The sequence below is a fragment of the Tyto alba genome, unplaced genomic scaffold (assembly GCF_018691265.1).
Source record: "Tyto alba isolate M040663 unplaced genomic scaffold, T.alba_DEE_v4.0 Super-Scaffold_25, whole genome shotgun sequence".
NCBI lineage: Eukaryota > Metazoa > Chordata > Aves > Strigiformes > Tytonidae > Tyto > Tyto alba.
Genome location: NW_024881299.1, coordinates 211,533 through 228,606, shown reverse-complemented (window position 1 = coordinate 228,606; position 17,074 = coordinate 211,533). Strand labels below are relative to the sequence as shown.

At 66.5% G+C, this 17,074-nt stretch overlaps 5 protein-coding genes across 10 annotated transcripts; 2 read left to right on the top strand and 3 right to left on the bottom strand.

The window, feature by feature from the left end:
* Nucleotides 1-16: 16 nt before the first annotated feature.
* On the top strand, nt 17-748 carry SNRPD2 (small nuclear ribonucleoprotein D2 polypeptide; the record flags this gene model as incomplete). Its single annotated transcript, XM_032986715.2, has 1 exon — nt 17-748. A coding segment is annotated over one exon (300 nt), but the record flags the coding sequence as incomplete, so codon positions are not given.
* Nucleotides 749-1,165: 417 nt separating this feature from the next.
* Nucleotides 1,166-2,340, bottom strand: LOC122153857 (cytochrome c oxidase subunit 7A1, mitochondrial). The gene is made up of 4 exons (XM_042797268.1): nt 2,271-2,340; nt 1,897-1,989; nt 1,709-1,793; nt 1,166-1,471 (listed from the first exon to the last, which is right to left on the bottom strand). The coding sequence occupies exons 1-4, from the start codon at nt 2,283-2,285 to the stop codon at nt 1,416-1,418; spliced, it is 249 nt and encodes an 82-aa protein (XP_042653202.1). The 5' UTR covers nt 2,286-2,340; the 3' UTR covers nt 1,166-1,415.
* A 1,847-nt stretch (nt 2,341-4,187) lies between these two features.
* STRN4 (striatin 4) lies at nt 4,188-10,966 on the bottom strand. The gene is given in 18 exon segments (XM_042797247.1): nt 4,188-4,314; nt 4,316-4,386; nt 5,030-5,116; nt 5,228-5,326; nt 5,422-5,562; nt 5,634-5,804; nt 6,002-6,123; nt 6,245-6,292; nt 6,377-6,552; nt 6,993-7,108; nt 7,210-7,311; nt 7,408-7,546; nt 8,323-8,482; nt 8,569-8,727; nt 8,840-8,918; nt 9,029-9,102; nt 9,197-9,300; nt 10,684-10,966. Coding segments are annotated over 18 exon segments (2,166 nt in total). The 5' UTR covers nt 10,903-10,966; the 3' UTR covers nt 4,188-4,215.
* LOC116964733 (fukutin related protein) lies at nt 10,583-14,720 on the top strand. 6 transcript variants are annotated; one of them, XM_042797257.1, is made up of 2 exons: nt 10,583-10,609; nt 13,066-14,720. In XM_042797257.1, the coding sequence occupies exon 2, from the start codon at nt 13,201-13,203 to the stop codon at nt 14,647-14,649; it is 1,449 nt and encodes a 482-aa protein (XP_042653191.1). In that variant the 5' UTR covers nt 10,583-10,609; nt 13,066-13,200; the 3' UTR covers nt 14,650-14,720. The 6 variants fall into 6 exon arrangements, with proteins under 6 accessions (XP_042653191.1, XP_042653190.1, XP_042653189.1 ...); XM_042797256.1 differs by having other exon boundaries at nt 10,584-10,619; XM_042797255.1 differs by lacking the exon at nt 10,583-10,609 and adding an exon at nt 10,929-11,024.
* A 659-nt stretch (nt 14,721-15,379) lies between these two features.
* On the bottom strand, nt 15,380-16,887 carry AP2S1 (adaptor related protein complex 2 subunit sigma 1). The gene is made up of 5 exons (XM_042797267.1): nt 16,838-16,887; nt 16,251-16,400; nt 15,944-16,057; nt 15,751-15,810; nt 15,380-15,630 (listed from the first exon to the last, which is right to left on the bottom strand). Exons 1-5 carry the CDS (start codon nt 16,838-16,840, stop codon nt 15,529-15,531), a joined length of 429 nt encoding a protein of 142 aa, XP_042653201.1. The 5' UTR covers nt 16,841-16,887; the 3' UTR covers nt 15,380-15,528.
* Between the last annotated feature and the right edge of the window lie 187 nt (nt 16,888-17,074).

Sequence of the window (17,074 nt, the reverse complement as noted above, 5' to 3'; positions counted from 1 at the left end):
ACCTCCTCCCCGTGTCCCCCTGCTCCCCCCCCCCCAACCCCTCCGTGTCCCCTCCGAGGACGCACAGCCACTCCCTTCCCACTTCCCTTTTTTTTGGGGAGAGGCCCCAAAAAAATATCTGTGCCCCCCCCCTCCACACAGGCACTGCAACATGGTGTTGGAGAACGTGAAGGAGATGTGGACGGAGGTGCCCAAAAGCGGGAAGGGGAAGAAAAAATCCAAACCGGTGAACAAGGACCGCTACATCTCCAAGATGTTCCTGCGCGGCGACTCCGTCATCGTCGTCCTCCGCAACCCCCTCATCGCCGGGAAATAGAGGAGCCCCCCCCCCCCCCAAATTAAAAAAAAATTTCCCCCCCCCCAAATCCCTCAGGATCCTCTGGGACTTCCCCCCAAACCACGCTGAGATCCCTCTTTTTGGGGTGCCCGGCCGGGTCCTGGCGATGTCACACTGAGCCCCTGCTGGGCACCCCCCCCCCCCCCCCCAATTCCTAGTGGGCCCCCCCAACACCTTGTGTGTGTCCCCCCCCCACTCACACAGGGGCTTCGTCCCCCCGGGGGAATTTGGGGGGTAACTGAGCCCCCCGAGGGGGGTAGAATTGAGTGTCGTGTGTGTGCCCCCCCCCGGGGGGGCGATAGAAATTCCACGTGTTTCATTTCCGAGTTAAATAAAGGTGGCCTGTCCGCCTCTGTGTCCAAATTGGTAATTAACAGGGGTTTTTAATAAAATTAATGAGCTATTTCCGTGCTCCTGTTTTTTTCTCTGGTGTTTCACACCCCCCCCCCCCCAGTGTCACCCCCAGGGGACACAAATGTCCCCAGCACTGGCTGATGGTGGCCCAGTGACACCCCCCCCCGGGGTGGCCGTGGGGACCCTGGCAGGAGGGGGGGGACCCCGGTAGGGGGGACACATGGGGACCCCAGGAGAGTGGAGACCCCAGGGGGGGACACCCCCCCCAGGGCTGACCGTGGGAGCTGGAGCAGCTCTGGTGCTGCCGGGGCGGGTACACGCTGCTCTATACTGGGTGTTCCCCCCCCCCCCCCCGCCGGTGTCCCCTCTGTCCCCCCCAGCACCCCTCCATGGAGGGGGTCCCCTCCTGTCCCCATCCCTGTCCCAGTACCCCCCCACCCCCTTGTCCCCACCCCCATCCTGGGGACAGCCCCGTTCCTGATGGTTTTAACCCCAAAACTTTATTTGTTGGGGGGGGACGGGGACAGTTGGGGACTCCCCCCCCCCCCCCCCCCCCCCCCCCCAGCCAGGCACTCGCTGCATTGGGCAATAAAAGTCCCTTGTGTGTCTGTGTCCCCCCCCCCACGTCCCCACTGTCCCCAAACAGGTCAACAGCTTCAGCAGAGCATTTTATGGGGGGGGGGGGGGTAGGAAGTGGGGGGGGGGGGGTCGGGGCACCCCCCCCTCAATTCTTCTTGGGCATCGAGGCCTGAGCCAGCGACCACAGCGCGTAGCAGGTACCTGGGGGGGGGGGGGGGTATGTCAGTGACCCCCCTGCCGCCCCCCCCAAAGGACCCAAACATCGGGGTGTCAGTGTCCCCCCCCCCCCCCCCCAGCATCTCAGTCCCCCTTAGCATGTGTGTGCCCCCCCCACACACACACCACAGCACCCGGGTGGACATTCCTCCCACCCACACCCCCCCCCCAGTTAAAAATAGATCCCATCCATCTGCCCCCCCCCCGGCCCCCCCCGCGTACCCACGGAGCAGATGAGGGTGGTGAGGTGGTAAAGGGCCGAATCCATGGCCCCCCCCTTAAGATGAACCGGGAGCCCGTTGTCCTCCTGGGGGGACACACACACAAACAAAAGGGACATCAGGGGGTTCGCCCCCCCCCCCCAGGATATCCGCCCCCCCCCGCCGTTGTCTGTGTCCCCCCCCTCTCACCTGGAAAAGCTTCTGGTGCTCCCGGACGCGGTTGTGGAGGTGCCGGGGGGGGGCGGCGGGACCCAGCGAGCGCAGCAGCCCCAGCGGGGCGGCCTTTTTGGGGGGGGGGGTGAGGGTGGGGGGTGTGTGTGATGTGTGTAAACAGGGGAATCCCCCCTCCAAATTCCCCCCCAGGTCACCCCCATAACCCCCCCCCCCCAATAAATCCCCCCTCCTACAGAGACACACACCCCCCCCCCGCTCCCATTACCCCTTCACAGGGCTTTTCCCTTCATTCCCCCCCTTAAAAATACACCCCCCCACTAGGGATGACCCCCCCACCCCCCACTATTCCCCCCTCAATCCAGGCCCCCCCTGACCCCCCCCCTCGGTACCCGCAGGACCCTCATGTTCAGCCCGGCCCGATCGTCCTCTGCCACCGCAAAGGGCACCGGGGGGGGTGTGGACACGGGGGGGGGCGGACACGGGGGGGGGGCGGACACGGGGGGGTGTGGACACGGGGGGGGGCGGACACGGTGACACCCAACCCGCGCGCGTGCTGTCACGTGTGCCAGGGTGCCCCCCCCCCCCCCCCGTGTGTGTCCTGTGTTCCCCCCTCCCAGCGCTCTCCTGGGTCTCCCCCGGGGCCCCCCCCCGTGTCCCTGTGACCCCCCCCACGACCCATCACCCCGTCCCCAACCCTGTGACCCCCATGTCCCTGTGTCCCCCCCACCCAAGTCCTGTGACACCCGCCATGTCCCCCCCACCCCATGTCCCCATAACACTGTGACCCCCCCTCCAATGTCATTGTGTATCCCCCCCCCCCCCCATTCCTGGTGTCCCCTGTGTCCCCATGGCCCTGTGACACCCCCCCAGTCCTGTGCCCCCCCCCCATAACCCCAGGGGGGGACAATTAGGGTCTGGGGGGGGGGGTCAAGGTGTTGGCACAAAGGGGAACATTTCGGGGGGGAGAATGAGGGTAAAAGCCGGGGAGGGGGGGCACTGAGGGGTGTTGGGGGGTCCCAATCCCCGGGGGGGGGGGCCCTTGTGTGTGTGTCCCCCCCTCAGCAGCAGCACAGGGCTCTTGGCAAAGGGTTTTATTGAGGCATGACCCCCCCCGGCCCCGATCCCCCCCCCACCCCCCCAAAAAGACACCAAATAAATATACAATAAAAAGCAACCGGCGTTAAAAAGGGCAATTTTTTGGGGGGGGGGACAGGGACAGGGTCACAGCATGGGGGGGCCCGGACTATCACACAGTGATAAGGCGGCGGTGATGAGCCCCCCGGGGGGGGCAAGGGGGGGGCAAAGTCGAGGGAGGGGGGGGGCTTCACAGCTGTACAAATATACAAAGAGGGGGGGGTTTGGGGGGGCCCCAGCTTGGGGTAGTGTTTGGGGGGGAGAATAGGTCCTATAGGTGCCCCCAGGGCAATGGGTGCCCCCCCCCGGGGGGTAATTGAGCCCCGGGGGGGGGCAGAGAGCCCTTAATTACCCCTGGGGGTATGGAGAGCCCCCCCCCTGCTGCCCTGGGGGGGGGGGGGGCGGGGCACATAGAGGCTTTAACTACCCCTGGGGAGGCCTATAGAGCCCATGCGTGCCCCAGGGGGGTACAGAGAGCCTGGAAGTGCCCGCGGGGCGGGGGGGGAGGCGTACGGCCAGCCCATAAGTGCCCCCAGGGGTGTAGAGAGACTGTAATTGCCCCTGGGGGGTGTATAGAGTCCATAGGTGCCCCCGGGGGGGGGCGGTACACAGAGCCCATATGTGCCCCCAGGGGGTCTACAGAGCCCTTAAGTGCCCCCAGAGGGGTGTATAGAGCCCACAGGTACCCCCCCCAGAGGGTATAGAGATTGTAATTGCCCCTGGGGGGTGTACAGAGCCCATAGGTGCCCCCAGGGGGGTAAACAGAATCCATAAGTGCCCCCCGGGGGGGGTGTACAGAGACTGTAATTGCCCCTGGGGGAGGTACGGAGCCCACAGGTGCCCCCTGGGGGGTATACAGAGCCCATAGGTGCCCCCAGGGGGGTGTACGGAGCCCATAGGTGCCCCCAGGGGGGTATACAGAGCCCATAGGTGCCCCCAGGGGGGTGTATGGAGCCCATAGGTGCCCCCTGGGGGATGTATGGAGCCCATAGGTGCCCCCTGGGGCAAGCAGGGAGGGGGAGCAGGAGACCCCCCCCCCCCCAACCTCCCTGGCACGTCCCGAGTTCGCAGGGAGCCGCCGGGCTCAGCTCGGGGGGGAGGCAGCGGGGAGGGGGAAGGTGACAAGAGCCACGCTCTGCCACCACCGGTGTCCCCCCTTTCTAGAGGGGCGTCCCCCCCCCCCCCGGCGGAGTCGGGGCGTCACACGAAGACCTTGGCGAGGGCGTCGGCGCCGGCGCTGGCGCTGAGGGCGCGGCTGGGGTGGAAGGCGACGGCGTGGACGGCCTCCTCGTGCTTTTTTGCGGTGGGCCGTCAGCTCCTGCACGCACGTCTTGTGCGCCAGGTGCCAGAGGCGCAGCGAGCAGTCGTGACCTGAGGGGAGGGGAGGGGGCGCACGCACAGGCGTGACACGCACCCCCAAATGGGGGGGGGGGGGGGGGGGGGCGCCGTGGAAGCCGGAGGGGGGGGGACTGAGTATCCTCGATGCTCTGGATTTGGGGTGGCGACAGCGGGGAGGGGACGGGGACAGGGGTGGGGTGGGGTGGGTGAGGAGGGCTGAGACCCGGCGCGCTCGTGTCTCAGCTGAGCGGCAGGAGAGGGGCTGGAGGTGGGGAGGGGGACGGGGTTGGGGACAGGGACACTGCTGGGGCACGAGGAACACGGGGTTGGGGACAGGGAAAGGGTTGGGGACAGGGACAGGAACACTGCTGGGCACGAGGAGGACGGGGTTGGGGACAGGGACACTGCTGGGCACGAGGAGGACGGGGTTGGGGACACTGCTGGGCACGAGGAGGACGGGGTTGGGGACAGGGACACTGCTGGGCACGAGGAGGATGGGGTTGGGGACAGGGACACTGCTGGGCACGAGGAGGACGGGGTTGGGGACAGGGACACTGCTGGGCACGAGGAGGACGGGGTTGGGGACAGGGACACTGCTGGGCACGAGGAGGACGGGGTTGGGGATAGGGTTGGGGACACTGCTGGGCATGAGGAGGACAGGGTTGGGGACACTTACTGCCAGACATGAGGAAGACACCGTTGGGGTCGACGGCCAGGCAGGTGACAGCGTCCAAATGGGCCACCATGGAGTGTACGACTTGACCTGGGGGGGGGGGGGGAGAAACGGGGGTGGCAGCGGCGACAGGGCTGTCCCCAAGCCCGTCCCCGTCCCCACCCTGAGGCCTCGTTAGCGCTAACGAAGCCGCTGCCAAACCTGTCCGGTTGTCGAGGAAGCGGATGCCGCGGTCGTCGCTGGCGGTGATGGTGACGGGCTGCGAGGGGTGGCTCACCACCTGGTTAACCTGGCTGCCACCTGGGGGGGGGGGGGGGTGTGGGGCGGGGACATATGTCAGGATCAGGCCCCGCCCGGAGGTGACAAAGGGGACACAGGGCGGGGGGGACACTCACCCCCACCCGGCCGGGCCTCCAGCACCAGAACGGGCCGAGCCGCCTCCACGTCGTACAGAACGACGGCGCCCGTCCGGAAAGCCGCCACGGCGTGACCGGGTTGGGTGGCCGAGAAGGTGACAGAAGTGGGGACACCGTGCTCTGTGGGAAAGGGGGGGGGTGTGACACGGATGTCCCCAAGCCCATAGGGACAGCCCCTCTGCCCGGCTCACCGCTCTGAGCGTCGTAGGTGCTGAGGCAAGCGCTGTCCTCGCGCCGGGGGTCCCAGATGCGGACGGTGCCGTCGGCGGAGCAGGAGGCCAGGCGGTCACCGGCGGGGTTGAAGCTCAAGCCCCAAACGGCGTCACCGTGACCTTCCAGGACACCGCTGAGCACCCCGGGGTCTGGGGACATCGGGAAACGTCACCTCCAAGAGGGGACGGGGTGGTCGGTGGGGCGCGACGGGAGCCGGAGGGGTTGGGGAAAAGAAGCGGGGGGGGGGACGCTGCGGCCGAAGGGGTTGGGGAGCAGGGGGGTGGGTGGGTGTCACCTGCGCCCCTCCCTGTCCCCACGTCCCTGTCACCGGGGAGGGGTCACCCACCGTAGCCGTCGTAGGGGTCCATGTCGAGGTCGGGCAGGCGCCAGCGGCGGATGCGGGCGTCCACGCCGGCGCTGCAGCACAGGGCGCTGTCGCGACCCATGGCGACGGCGAGCACCGGGCCCCTGAGGGGACAAGGACGAGGTGACAGGGAGCCCGGGGGTGTCCCCAGAGCCACCCCGCTCCCCCCCCAGACTGGCTGGTGTCCCCCCCCAAAACCCCAGCAGCCCGGTCCCCGTCCCCTACCTGTGCCCGCGGAAAGCGTACACCGGCTCCACGTCCAGCGCTGCGTTCCTGGGAAGGGGACAAGAGCAGGGGGTGACAACTGCACCGGGGCGGGGGGTGTGTCCCCATCCCTGCCACCCCTTTGTCACCCACTTTTTGGGGGCGACGGGTTTTTGGAGGTTCCAGAGTTTGAGGGTGCCGTCCTCGGAGGCGGTGAGCAGGGCGGCCTCGGCGGGGTGGAAGGCCAGACCTCGCACGGCGTCGTAGTGGCTGCGCAAGGTGAATTTGGGGCTCCACGTCTTTTTTAGGGCGTCCCGGCCCTCTGGGAGCTGCGGGGACACGAGGGGGACAGTGGCAGGGGACGGTGACCAAGGGGTGGTGGCACCCCGCCGTCCCGGCTGGGGCTTGGGGCAAGTGGCTTTGGGTGGCCGGAGGGCAAAGAGAGGATGGGGGGGGACCCAAAGGGACGGGATGGAAATCAGGGTGGCTGAGGGTGGGGACATCACGGGGGACTGTGGAGCCCAGGGGACCCTCAGGGCAGGTTTGGGGACACCGTGGGGACAGTGGAGGCCAGGGGACGCTCACGGCCACATTTGGGGCCAAGAGAACCAAGGGGACACTCAGGGCAGGTTTGGGGACACCACGATGGCCAGCGGAGCCCTGGGGGGATGCTCGGAGGAGGTTCGGGGACACTTTGGGGATAACAAAGCTCAGGGGACCCCTCAGGACAGGTCTGGGGACACCCTGGGGACAGCAGCAGGTGACTCACGTCGCAGCTGAGCTCGTTGTCGTTGGTGACGGTCAGGTCGGCCAGGTCCCCCAGGCTGACGGCGCCGCCGCCGATGCTGTCCATGATGAAGACGTCGGAGGTGATGCCCAGAGACCCTGCGGAGGGGAGCAGCTGGGGGTGGCGGGACGGGGACAGGGACACCCCCAGGGGACACGGGGACCCCCCCTCGGGGGGATGGGGACCCCCAGGATTGTACCTTCCGGAGGTCGCGGTGGCCCCGCAGCGGCGGGTTTAGGGGGGAGCCCGTCCACGTCCCGCAGGTCGGCCAGCATCCCCCGTAGCCGGCCCCGGCGGCTCTCTGCAGGGATGTGGGGGGGTCAGGGAGGGGGGGGGGGTTTGTTTTCCAACTTGGGGGTCCCCCAAATCTGCTTCTCCCCCCTTTTGCCCTGCTCACCCAGCTCCACGCCCTCCCCGGCCCGTCGGCCGGCCCCGTTCTCCCCGGAGCCCAAGAAGTCGAATTCGTTGAGGGCGTCTTCTGAGTCTTCATCGTCATCTTCATCCTCCACCTCGGGCAGGAGGGGTTTGGGGGTGAGCTGAGGAGGGGGGGGGAAAAGAGGGGGGGTCATGTCCCATTTTGGGGGGACCCCCGAAACCGCCAGGAGAGAAGATGGTGGAAACGGAGGGGGAGGGCACAAGGGCTGCTCCCTTCAGCCTCTGGGTTTGTGGGGACTCCCCAAGTTCGGGGGGGCACCTGGGTTTGGGGGACCCCTCCGGTTTGGGGGACACTCCCCCCCCTCTCGTTTGGGAGATGCCCAGGTAGCACCCCAAGTTTGGGGGGTTACACAGCTTGGGGAACCCCTCAGGTTTAGGGGACACCCCCCACCCCTCCCCTCCAGGTTTGAGCAATGCCCCAGCTTTGAGGGACACCCCCTCCCCCCAGGTTTGGGGGATACCTCAGATTTAGGGGATCCCCCCAGGTTTTGGAGACATCAAATTTTGGGGGTTCCCCCTCGATTTCGGGGAATGCCCAGGCTTGGGGGGCACCCCAAGTTTGGGGGACCCCCCCCCCCAGGTTTGAAGGATGCCAGATTTAAAGGGACACCCCACGAACCCTGAAGTTTGGGGGATGCTGAGGTTTAGGGGATCCCCAAGCTTGGGTGGCATCCCAGGTTTGGGGAACCTCTTAAATTTTGGGGATCCCCCCTCAGCTTCAAGGGGTGCCCCAGGTCTGAGGGACCCCCCTGGTTTGGAAGACACACCCCCCCCCCCCCCAGCTTTGGGGGGATACCCAGGTTGAAGGGATGCCCAGCTTTGGACAGATGCCCAATTTGGGGGGACACCCTTTTAGATTTTGGGGGGGGCCGCTTGCCTTGACTCGCTGCTTCTTGTGCTGGGGTTGGGCGGGGGGAGGAAGGCTCTCGGCGTCCTCATCCTCATCGCTGTCCTCGTCCTCGCCGCCGGGCGGGAAGGGGGGGACCTGCTCCAACCCCCCCCCGCCCCCCCGTTCTTCCGTCTCCTTCCCGGCGTTCCTGAAGTGGTGGTGGGAAACGGTGGGTTGAAATTAAGGGCGCCCCCCCCCCCCCCCTCAAAATTCCTCTCCCGCCTTCTTTCTTACCTCTGGATCTGCTCCTCGATACGACGCACCAGCAGCGAGTCGGTAGCCGGGGGGCTACCGGGGGCCGGGGGGGCCGGGGGGCCGCGGCCCAGCAGCGAGCGGACGCGACGGGACCTCATGTCTAAGATGGTGTCACTGTACCCCACTTCCTCCAGGTATCTTGCGGGGGGGGGGGGGGGGGGGGAAACACACACACACAAAGGGAAATGGGGTGCTCAGGGCACCCCAAAACCCACCGCCCCCCCCCCAGGAGCACCCCCCCCTCACTCACTGCCGCAGCAGCTGCCGGCCCTCCTTCCAAGCCAGCGGGCCACCCTCCAGCGAAGCCACCTCCGCGGGGCCGTTGGACACTGAGGGGACACACACACACATATATTGGGGGGCAAACTGGGGGGTCAGGCACCCCGAACCCCACCCCTGTCTGTGTGTGTGTGTGCCCCAAGGGGATGGGGACGCTCACCCGGTTCTGTCCCCTCCGGTTTCTTCTCCCCCGGCGTCAGCTCGGTGCCGAATTTCAACTTGTGGTATTTGGACCTGGAGGGGACACGGGTGACAGTGTCACACCCTACCCCCCCCCCAAAAAAATGAGCGTGACACCCCCCCCGCTGAGTTTTGGGGTGTCACCCACCTCTCTTGTTTGAGGGCGTACTCCAACATCTTGATGCGACGCACCAGATCCGTCTTGAGGTTCTCCTGGCCCTTGCGCTCGCCCTGCAGGAAGGCCACCTGCGCCTGCGGGGACACCGAGGGGGGGACACACACATGGGGACACGGGGGTCACTGTCACCCCCACCCCCCCCCCCAAAAAATAAAATAACACGTCCCCAACCCCGGACACAGAAGCTGAGGGGACAGGGAGAGGGGACATTGTGTTTCGGTGGGGAGGGAGGGTGAGTGACATGGGGACAAGGGGCTCCAGCCACCGGGACTGGGCAGAGGGGTGACATGGGTGGCCCTCGGGCTTGGTGACACTTCTGGAGGGACACTGGTGGCCCCAGAGCTCAGTGTTAGCCTTGGGAGGGATGGTGGTGGCCCCAGAGCTTGGTGCCAGCCCTGGGAGGGACACCGGTGGCCCCAAAAGTGACAGTGGTGGCCCCAGAGCTCGGTGACAGCCCGGGGAGGGATGGTGGTGGCCACAGGAGTGACAGTGGTGGCCCCAGGAGCAGCGCCACCAGCCCCAGGCACTGTGATGGCCCCAAGGGCGACAGTGGTGGCCCCAGAACTCGGTGCCAGCCCTGGAACAAAAACCGGTGGCCCCAAAAGTGACATTGGTGGCCCCAGAGCTCAGTGACAGCCCTGGGAGAGATGGCGGTGGCCCCAAAAGTGACAGTGGTGGCCCCAGGAACAGTGTCACCAGTCGGGGGTCCCCAGCAGCAGGGAGGGGGTGACCCCGTCCCCATTACTGGGGTTGAGGGTCCCCAATATCAGGCCTGGGGGTCCCCAATACTGGGGCCGAATGTCCTTGATACTGGGGGGCAGGGGGCCCCCAATACCAAGGCACAGTGGATCCCAATACGGGGGGGGGGTCCCCAGTACTGGGGGATCACCAATACCAAGGGGGAGGGGGTCCCCAGCACTGGGGATATCCCCAGTACTGAGGCTGAGGGTCACATGGGGACTGGGGGGTCCCCAATACCAGGGGACCCCCAACACTGGGGCTGAGGGGTCCCAGGCCTGGGGGGTCCCTCACACGGGGAACTGGAGGGTCCCCAGTACCGGGGGATCCCCAGTACCGGGATTGAGGGGGCCCCTGGCCTGGGGGGACCCCTCACATTGGGGCTGAGGGGTCCCCAGTACCAGGGGACCCCCAACACTGGGGCTGAGGGGTCCCAGGCCTGGGGGGTCCCTCACACGGGGAACTGGAGGGTCCCCAGTACCGGGGGACCCCCAGTACCGGGGCCGAGGGGTCCCTCGCACGGGCACTGGGGGGGTGGGGGGGGTCCCCCCGCTCCCGGCCGCGGCCCCCCCGCCCCCGCCCCGGTGCCCGCCCCCCGCTCCCGCCGCCCGGCGGCCATTTCCTCCCAAGATGGCGGCGGCCCCGGTAACCCCCGGTGCGGCTGGAGGGGGGGGGTGTGTGCGTGTGGCGGGGGGGTGTCCCGGGCGCGGCGCCGGTACCTGGAGCTCGGCCCGCTCCGCCTCCCAGCGCCCCTTCTCGGCCTCGAAGCGCGCCCACTCGTGCTGGATGAAGTGCAGGATACCGGGCAGGCTCAGCCCGCCTCGAGCCGCCGGTTCGGGGCCGGGGCCGGGGCCGGGGCCGGGCCCGGGGCAGGAACCGGGGGGAGCCCCGGGGGGAGGCGGCTGGGCCCGCGCCGCCGCCGCCCGCTCCGCCGCCATCACGGCCCTGCCACAAAGGGAGCCACGGGGCCGCCGCCGCCGCCGCTTCCTGCCAGAAAGGGAGCCGGAAGGAGGGGGGCGGGGCCGGGCCGCCGTTACCGCGGCAACAGCGCCCGCGGGCGGTACGGGGGGACGGGGGGGGGTTACGGGGGGGCATAGGGGGTATGGGGGGTTATGGGGGGGTATAGGGGGTATGGGGGCTATGGGGGAAGGGGGGGTTATGGGGGCTATAGGGGCTATGGGGGACGGGGGGGTATGGGGGCTATAGGGGCTATGGGGGACGGGGGGGTATGGGGGCTATAGGGGCTACGGGGGACGGGGGGTATGGGGGCTATAGGGGCTACGGGGGACGGGGGGTATGGGGGCTATAGGGGCTATGGGGGACGGTGGGGTGTGGGGGCTATAGGGGCTACAGGGGACGGGGGGTATAGGGGACGAGGGGGTATAGGGGCTATAGGGAACTGCAGGGTAGGGGGGCTATAGGGAACGGGGGGGTATGGGGGCTATAGGGGACGGGGTGTAGGGGCTATAGGGGATGGGGTGTGTAGGGGCTGCAGGGGATGGGGATATAGGGGACGGGGGTGTAGGGGCTATAGGGGCTGCAGGGGGAACGCAGGGCTATAGGGGACAGGGGGATGTAGGGGCTACAGGGGATGGGACAGTATAGGGGATGCAGTGAACCTATAGGGGATGGGGGGAACACAGGGCTATAGGGGATGGGATGGTATAGGGAGTGCAGGGAACAGGAGGCTGTAGGGGCTGAGGAGGACACAGGATATAGGGGAAGGGGGGCTATAGGGGATGAGGGGTATCAGGGACAGAGGGGTACAGGGGCTATGGAAGGGGGGCTATAGGGGGTGAGCAGTGATGGGGGCTATGGGGATGGGACTTATAGGGCATGGGGGTCTATAGGGGGCTATGAGGTATGGAGGGCCTATAGGTGACAGAGGGTGATAGGGGCCTATGGGGGACGGGCAGTATGGAGGCTATAGAGAATAGGGCTATGAGGGGACTATAGGGGTTGGGGAGCATAGGGGAGGGGGGTATAGGGCCTATAGGGAATGGGAGATAGAGGGGAAAGGGTACAGGGCACCATGGGAAGGATATAGGGTACGGGGGAGGCTGTAGGGAATGGAGTTATGGGGGCTATAGGGGAGGCTGGTATGGGTCACGACGGGAGGTATAAGGGACAGGGGACTTACAGGGGATGGGGGACACAAGGATCTGTTGGAGCTATAGGGGATGGGGGTCTATAGGGGACTTGGCAAGGGCATGCATGGAGGCTATAGGGGTGTATAATGCATGGGGGTGCACTGGGCTTTAGAGGGGGTGCAGAGGGGGTATGATGGTGCATGGGGACCTATGGGGCACATACGGGGTGCGTATGCATGGTGTTAAGGTGATGTATGGGAGCATATAGAGGTGCATAGGGGGTAGGGAGGGGGCTATAGGGGTGTATAGGGGATAGGCTGTACGGTGGGCACGGGCCAAGGGGACGTATGGGCGTGCCTAGGGTGTACATACAGTGCACGGGGTGTCTGGGGACGTATAGGAGTACATAGGAGCCATGCATACAGATATAGGGGAGTCTATAGGGGTGCAGAGGGGCAGGCGGGGGCTCTGTATGGGGATGTATAGGGGATTGTATCGGGGCGCGGAGGGGAGCGGAAAGCAGCGCACGGCGTGTCATATAGGGGCACATGAGGTATAGGAGCACCTATAAGTGTATGCAGAGGGAGAGTAGAGATACCTATAGGGGTGAACAGGCAGGCGCAAGGGGAGCACGTAGGAATATATAGGGCTCTGCGCAGGTGTGTAGGGGTATATAAGTGTATGCATGCAGGTATAGGCGCGCTCACGCACGTCTGTATGTCCAGGTGCGTATGTGTGGCGCACGTGGGGCCACCTATGGGCCCTGTATATAGGTATGGCACCTATAGGTGCCCCCAGCGATGCGCCGTGGGGCAACACCTGCGACCTGCACATGTAAATATATAGGGGCTGCCCTTAAGGAGGAGGGGGCGCGTGGGACCGTATAGCATTCCTATAGTGACCAAGTGTGGCTATAGGAAGGGGTGGGGATCGTTCCTGGGTGGCCCTGTTAATGAGCGGGCTCGTTAATCAGCCCCTCGTTAACGTCCCCTCATTACTGTCTCCTTCCAGCACCGCCGCCGAGACCGCCCCGCTCGTGACGCGTGTGGCAGCACCGGTAGGACCCAGCCGGGGCAGGACGAGGCGGGAGGGAGTGGGGGGTGTTAATTAATTAATGAGGCGCGGCCTAATTAAGAAGGGTTTGGCATGCGGGTGACGCCGTGCCAGGCCGCCTTGGCCGCCACCATCGCCCTCAACCTCCTCCTCCTCTACTGCGCTTGGCGGGGGCCGGGGGGGCCCCCCCCTTCTTGCCGCCCGCCCCGCGGCGTCCCCGGCGTCACCGTCCTCCTCCGGGATTTCGAAGATTTCGAGAACGATTTGGCGGCGACGGCGCGAGCCTTCGCCGCTTTACCCGTCCCGGTGCTGGTCGTCGCCGAAACGCCGCCGTACCCCCCGGTGCCGCTCCCGCCGGGGGTCCGCCTCCTCCCCTTACTGCCCTCGCCCGACCGCCCGCCGCCGCGCCCCGAACTCCACGTCCGCACCCGCCACGTGGCTTTGGTCCCCGACGGCACCCGTCCCCTCCCCGGTTTGCTGGAACGGATGCGCGACGCTTTGGAGGCGGGCGCGGGGGACGCGCGGGTGGTGGCGGCGCCGGTGGGGCCCGGCCCGTTGCGCTGCCTGGAGCTCCGGCTGGAACCCCGGACCTGGACGGCGCGTTACGGCCCCGCCGCGCCGGGGGCTTGCCGGGCGGCGGAGGGCACGCCGGTGCTGCTCCTCCGCACGCGCGACCTCTTCGCTCTCCCTTTCCCTTTGGCGCGACCGCTGCCCACCGCCATCTTCAGCCAAGCGGCTTTGCGGGGCTGGGGGCTCCGGGTGCTCCCGGCGGCTTTCCCGGCGCCGCGCCGCCCTCCCCTTTCCCCCCACGGGCGGTGGAAGGCGGAAAATCTGGCGGACGGCCGGCGCCGGCGCTTGATGCGCGACCTCGGGGTCAAACGGGAGGTGCTGGCCGACGGGCGGGAGCGCTGGTACGGCTGCGGGAAGGAGACGGCGCGGTGTTTCGGCACGGTGTACGCCCGTACCCCTCAGTACCTCCTCGCCGGGAGGTGGACCCCCCCGTGCTGCCTACGGGCGCTGCGGGAAACCGCCCGGCACGTAACCGGGGTGCTGGAGGCCGCCGGGGTACGGTACTGGTTAGAAGGAGGGTCCCTACTGGGGGCCGTCCGCCTCGGCGACATCATCCCTTGGGATTACGACGTGGATTTGGGAATTTACCGCGAGGACGTGGCGAAATGCCGGTGGCTGGCGGCAGCGGCGGCAGGCGACCCAGTGGAGGACGCCGAGGGTTTCCTTTGGGAGAAGGCGGCCGAGGGAGATTTTTACCGCGTCCACTACAGCCGGAGCAACCGGTTACACGTGGACCTGTGGCCCTTCTACCCTCGCGGGGGGGTCATGACCAAGGACACGTGGTTGGGGCACCCCCAAGACGTGGAGTTCCCCGAAAGTTTCCTCCAGCCCCGGGTGCCGCTGCCTTTCGCCGGCTTCACCGCCATGGCGCCCAACAACGCCCGCGCCTTCCTTGAGCTCAAATTCGGGCCGGGAGCCATCGAGAACCCCGAGTATCCCAACCCTGCCGTCAAGCGCCTGGGACAGGACTGAACTTGGGGACACACACACACACACACACACCCCTCCCACCCTCTGTGACAATAAACCCTCCGGTGACACCCGCGGGGCTCCGTTTGCGCCAAAGTTTCACCCCCCGTCTGACGCCCCCAGGGGTCCCTCTGCCACCCACCCTGTTCCCAGCCACCCCTCAGGGTCCCCAGAAGTTCCCCGTTACACCCAGGGGTCCCCCATCCTCCTTGGGGGTCCCTCTGTCACCCTGGGGGGGGAACCCTTGGGATCCCCAGCAATTCCCAGTTGACCCCAAGGGTCTCCCATCCAGCCTGGGGGTCCCCCCAACCACCTTTGGGGGGTCCCTCTGCCACTTTCCCTGTCCCCAGTTACACCCAGGGGTCCCCCATCCTCCTTGAGGGTCCCTCTGTCACCCTGGGGGGGACCCTTGGGGTCCTCAGGAGTTCCCAGTTCACCGCAGGGCTCCCCCTGTCACCCCAGGGGGGGTCCCCTGGGCCACCCCTGGTCCCCAGAAATTCCCAGTTGACCCCAAGGGTCTCCCATCCAGCCTGGGGGTCCCCCCAACCATCACTGGGGGGTCCCTCTGCCACTTTCCCTGTCCCCAGCCACCCCTCAGGGTCCCCAGGTGTCCCCCACCCATCCTGGGACACCCTTATAGCCCCCCAATTTTGTCCCAAAATGAAAGCAGGTCTTTTTTTTTTTTTTTTTTTCCTGCCCCCCCCACCCCCCCTCAGCCGTTAGACCCGGGGGCTTTGGCACATCGCAGCCGCTTTTATTCACACCACGACAATGGGGACGTGAAAGGGGGACACACACCACACGCACGACACCGAGTGGGGGGGCTGAGGAGGAGGAAGATGAGGGAGGAAGGCAGGGAGGGGGGTGGGGTTTGGTCCCGAATCACTCCAGCGACTGCAGCATCAGGAGCTGTTTGAGCACCTTGGTCTGACTCGTCTCTCGGATCTCCCCGGCCAGGAACATCTCATCCACCACCGTGTAGACCTACAGCCGCGCCCCGGGGATGTGAGGGGACCCCCAAAACCCCCCCTTGCATTGGGGGGGGGGGTGTCCCCCAAACCACCCCCCAGGGCAGGAGGGAACTCCCAAACCCTTTTCCCTCACCTTGTAGAAATTGAAGACCAAGTCGAGCTCGCAGACGTTGTGAAAATATTCATTGAGGACCTGGGGGAGGGAGGAACAGACAGGATGCGGCCGCGCGATAAGGAGGCCGGGTGATCGTTAGCACGGCCGCGTTAATTAAAAAACAGGGAGCAGGGAGGCTCGGGGAGGGGGGGGGGGGGTGTGATCGCCTCACCTCCACGAAATTGTGGATGGCTTCGAGGTAAGCCAGGTTGTTGTCGGTGACATCCACGCAAATGCAGAAGTAAAGCCCGGCGTAGCGGCGGTAAATGATCTTGAAATTGCGGAACTGGGTGGAGCAGGGAGGGAGAAGACAGGAAAAAAAAACAAAAAAGCAAAAAATGGGAACTGGGAGGACTGGGGGGTGACTGAGCACAGCCGCACGCTCTGATCCTCCAGCTCTGGATTCACCCGCTGGCTGAGGCAACAGCGGGGAGGGAGCGGGGATCTGGGGGGAAACCGGAGCGTTTTGGGTCCGTTACCTCCACAAAATTGGTGTGTTTGGCGTCGCGGACGGTGACGACGGCGTGAACCTCCTCGATCAGCTTTTGCTTCTCGTCATCGTCGAACTGCATGTACCACTTGGCCAGGCGGGTCTTCCCGGCCCGGTTCTGGATCAGGATGAAGCGGATCTGCGGGGGGGGGGGGGGGGAGGTATGGGGGCGCGAAATGGGGTGCTGGGGCGCGAAATGGGGTGCTGGGGCTCTCCACTCCCTTTTTTTTGGGGGGGGATATTTTGTGCCTCCCCAAATGTCTTCATATAGAGATGCTGTAAATGATCCCCCCCCCCCCCCCAAAGCTGCTCTGCCCCAAGGGGCGCGCTGTGAGGGACACCCCCCCACGAGGTGCCCCCCCCCCCCCCCAACCCCGCTCCCACAGGGACACTGTAAGGGGTCACCCCAACATTCCCCCCGCCTCTTCCTCCTCCCCCAAATATAGACCCTACAATCGGGGGGGGGGGGGGGGTGTCCCCGTAAACGGCCCCTCCCAGGCCTCTCCCCCTCCAGACACGGGCAGGAGTAGCCCCCAAACCCGACCCCCCCCCCCCCCCCCCCCCTTAAATCCATACCATGGCGGTCCCGGCCGGTGCCCCCCCCCGCCCCGGCGGCACTGCTGGAGCCGGCCCGGCCCGCCCCCTCCCGCCCGCCGGATATCCGCCCCGGCCGCGAGGCACGCTGGGATTTATAGTTCCCAGGCAGCTATTGCCCACCCCGCCCGTGGACTGCATATCCCAGCGGGCTTTGCGCGTCCGCGCGGCATGTTGGGATATATCCCCCCCCCCAAAAAAAACCCCACTTCCGCCTCG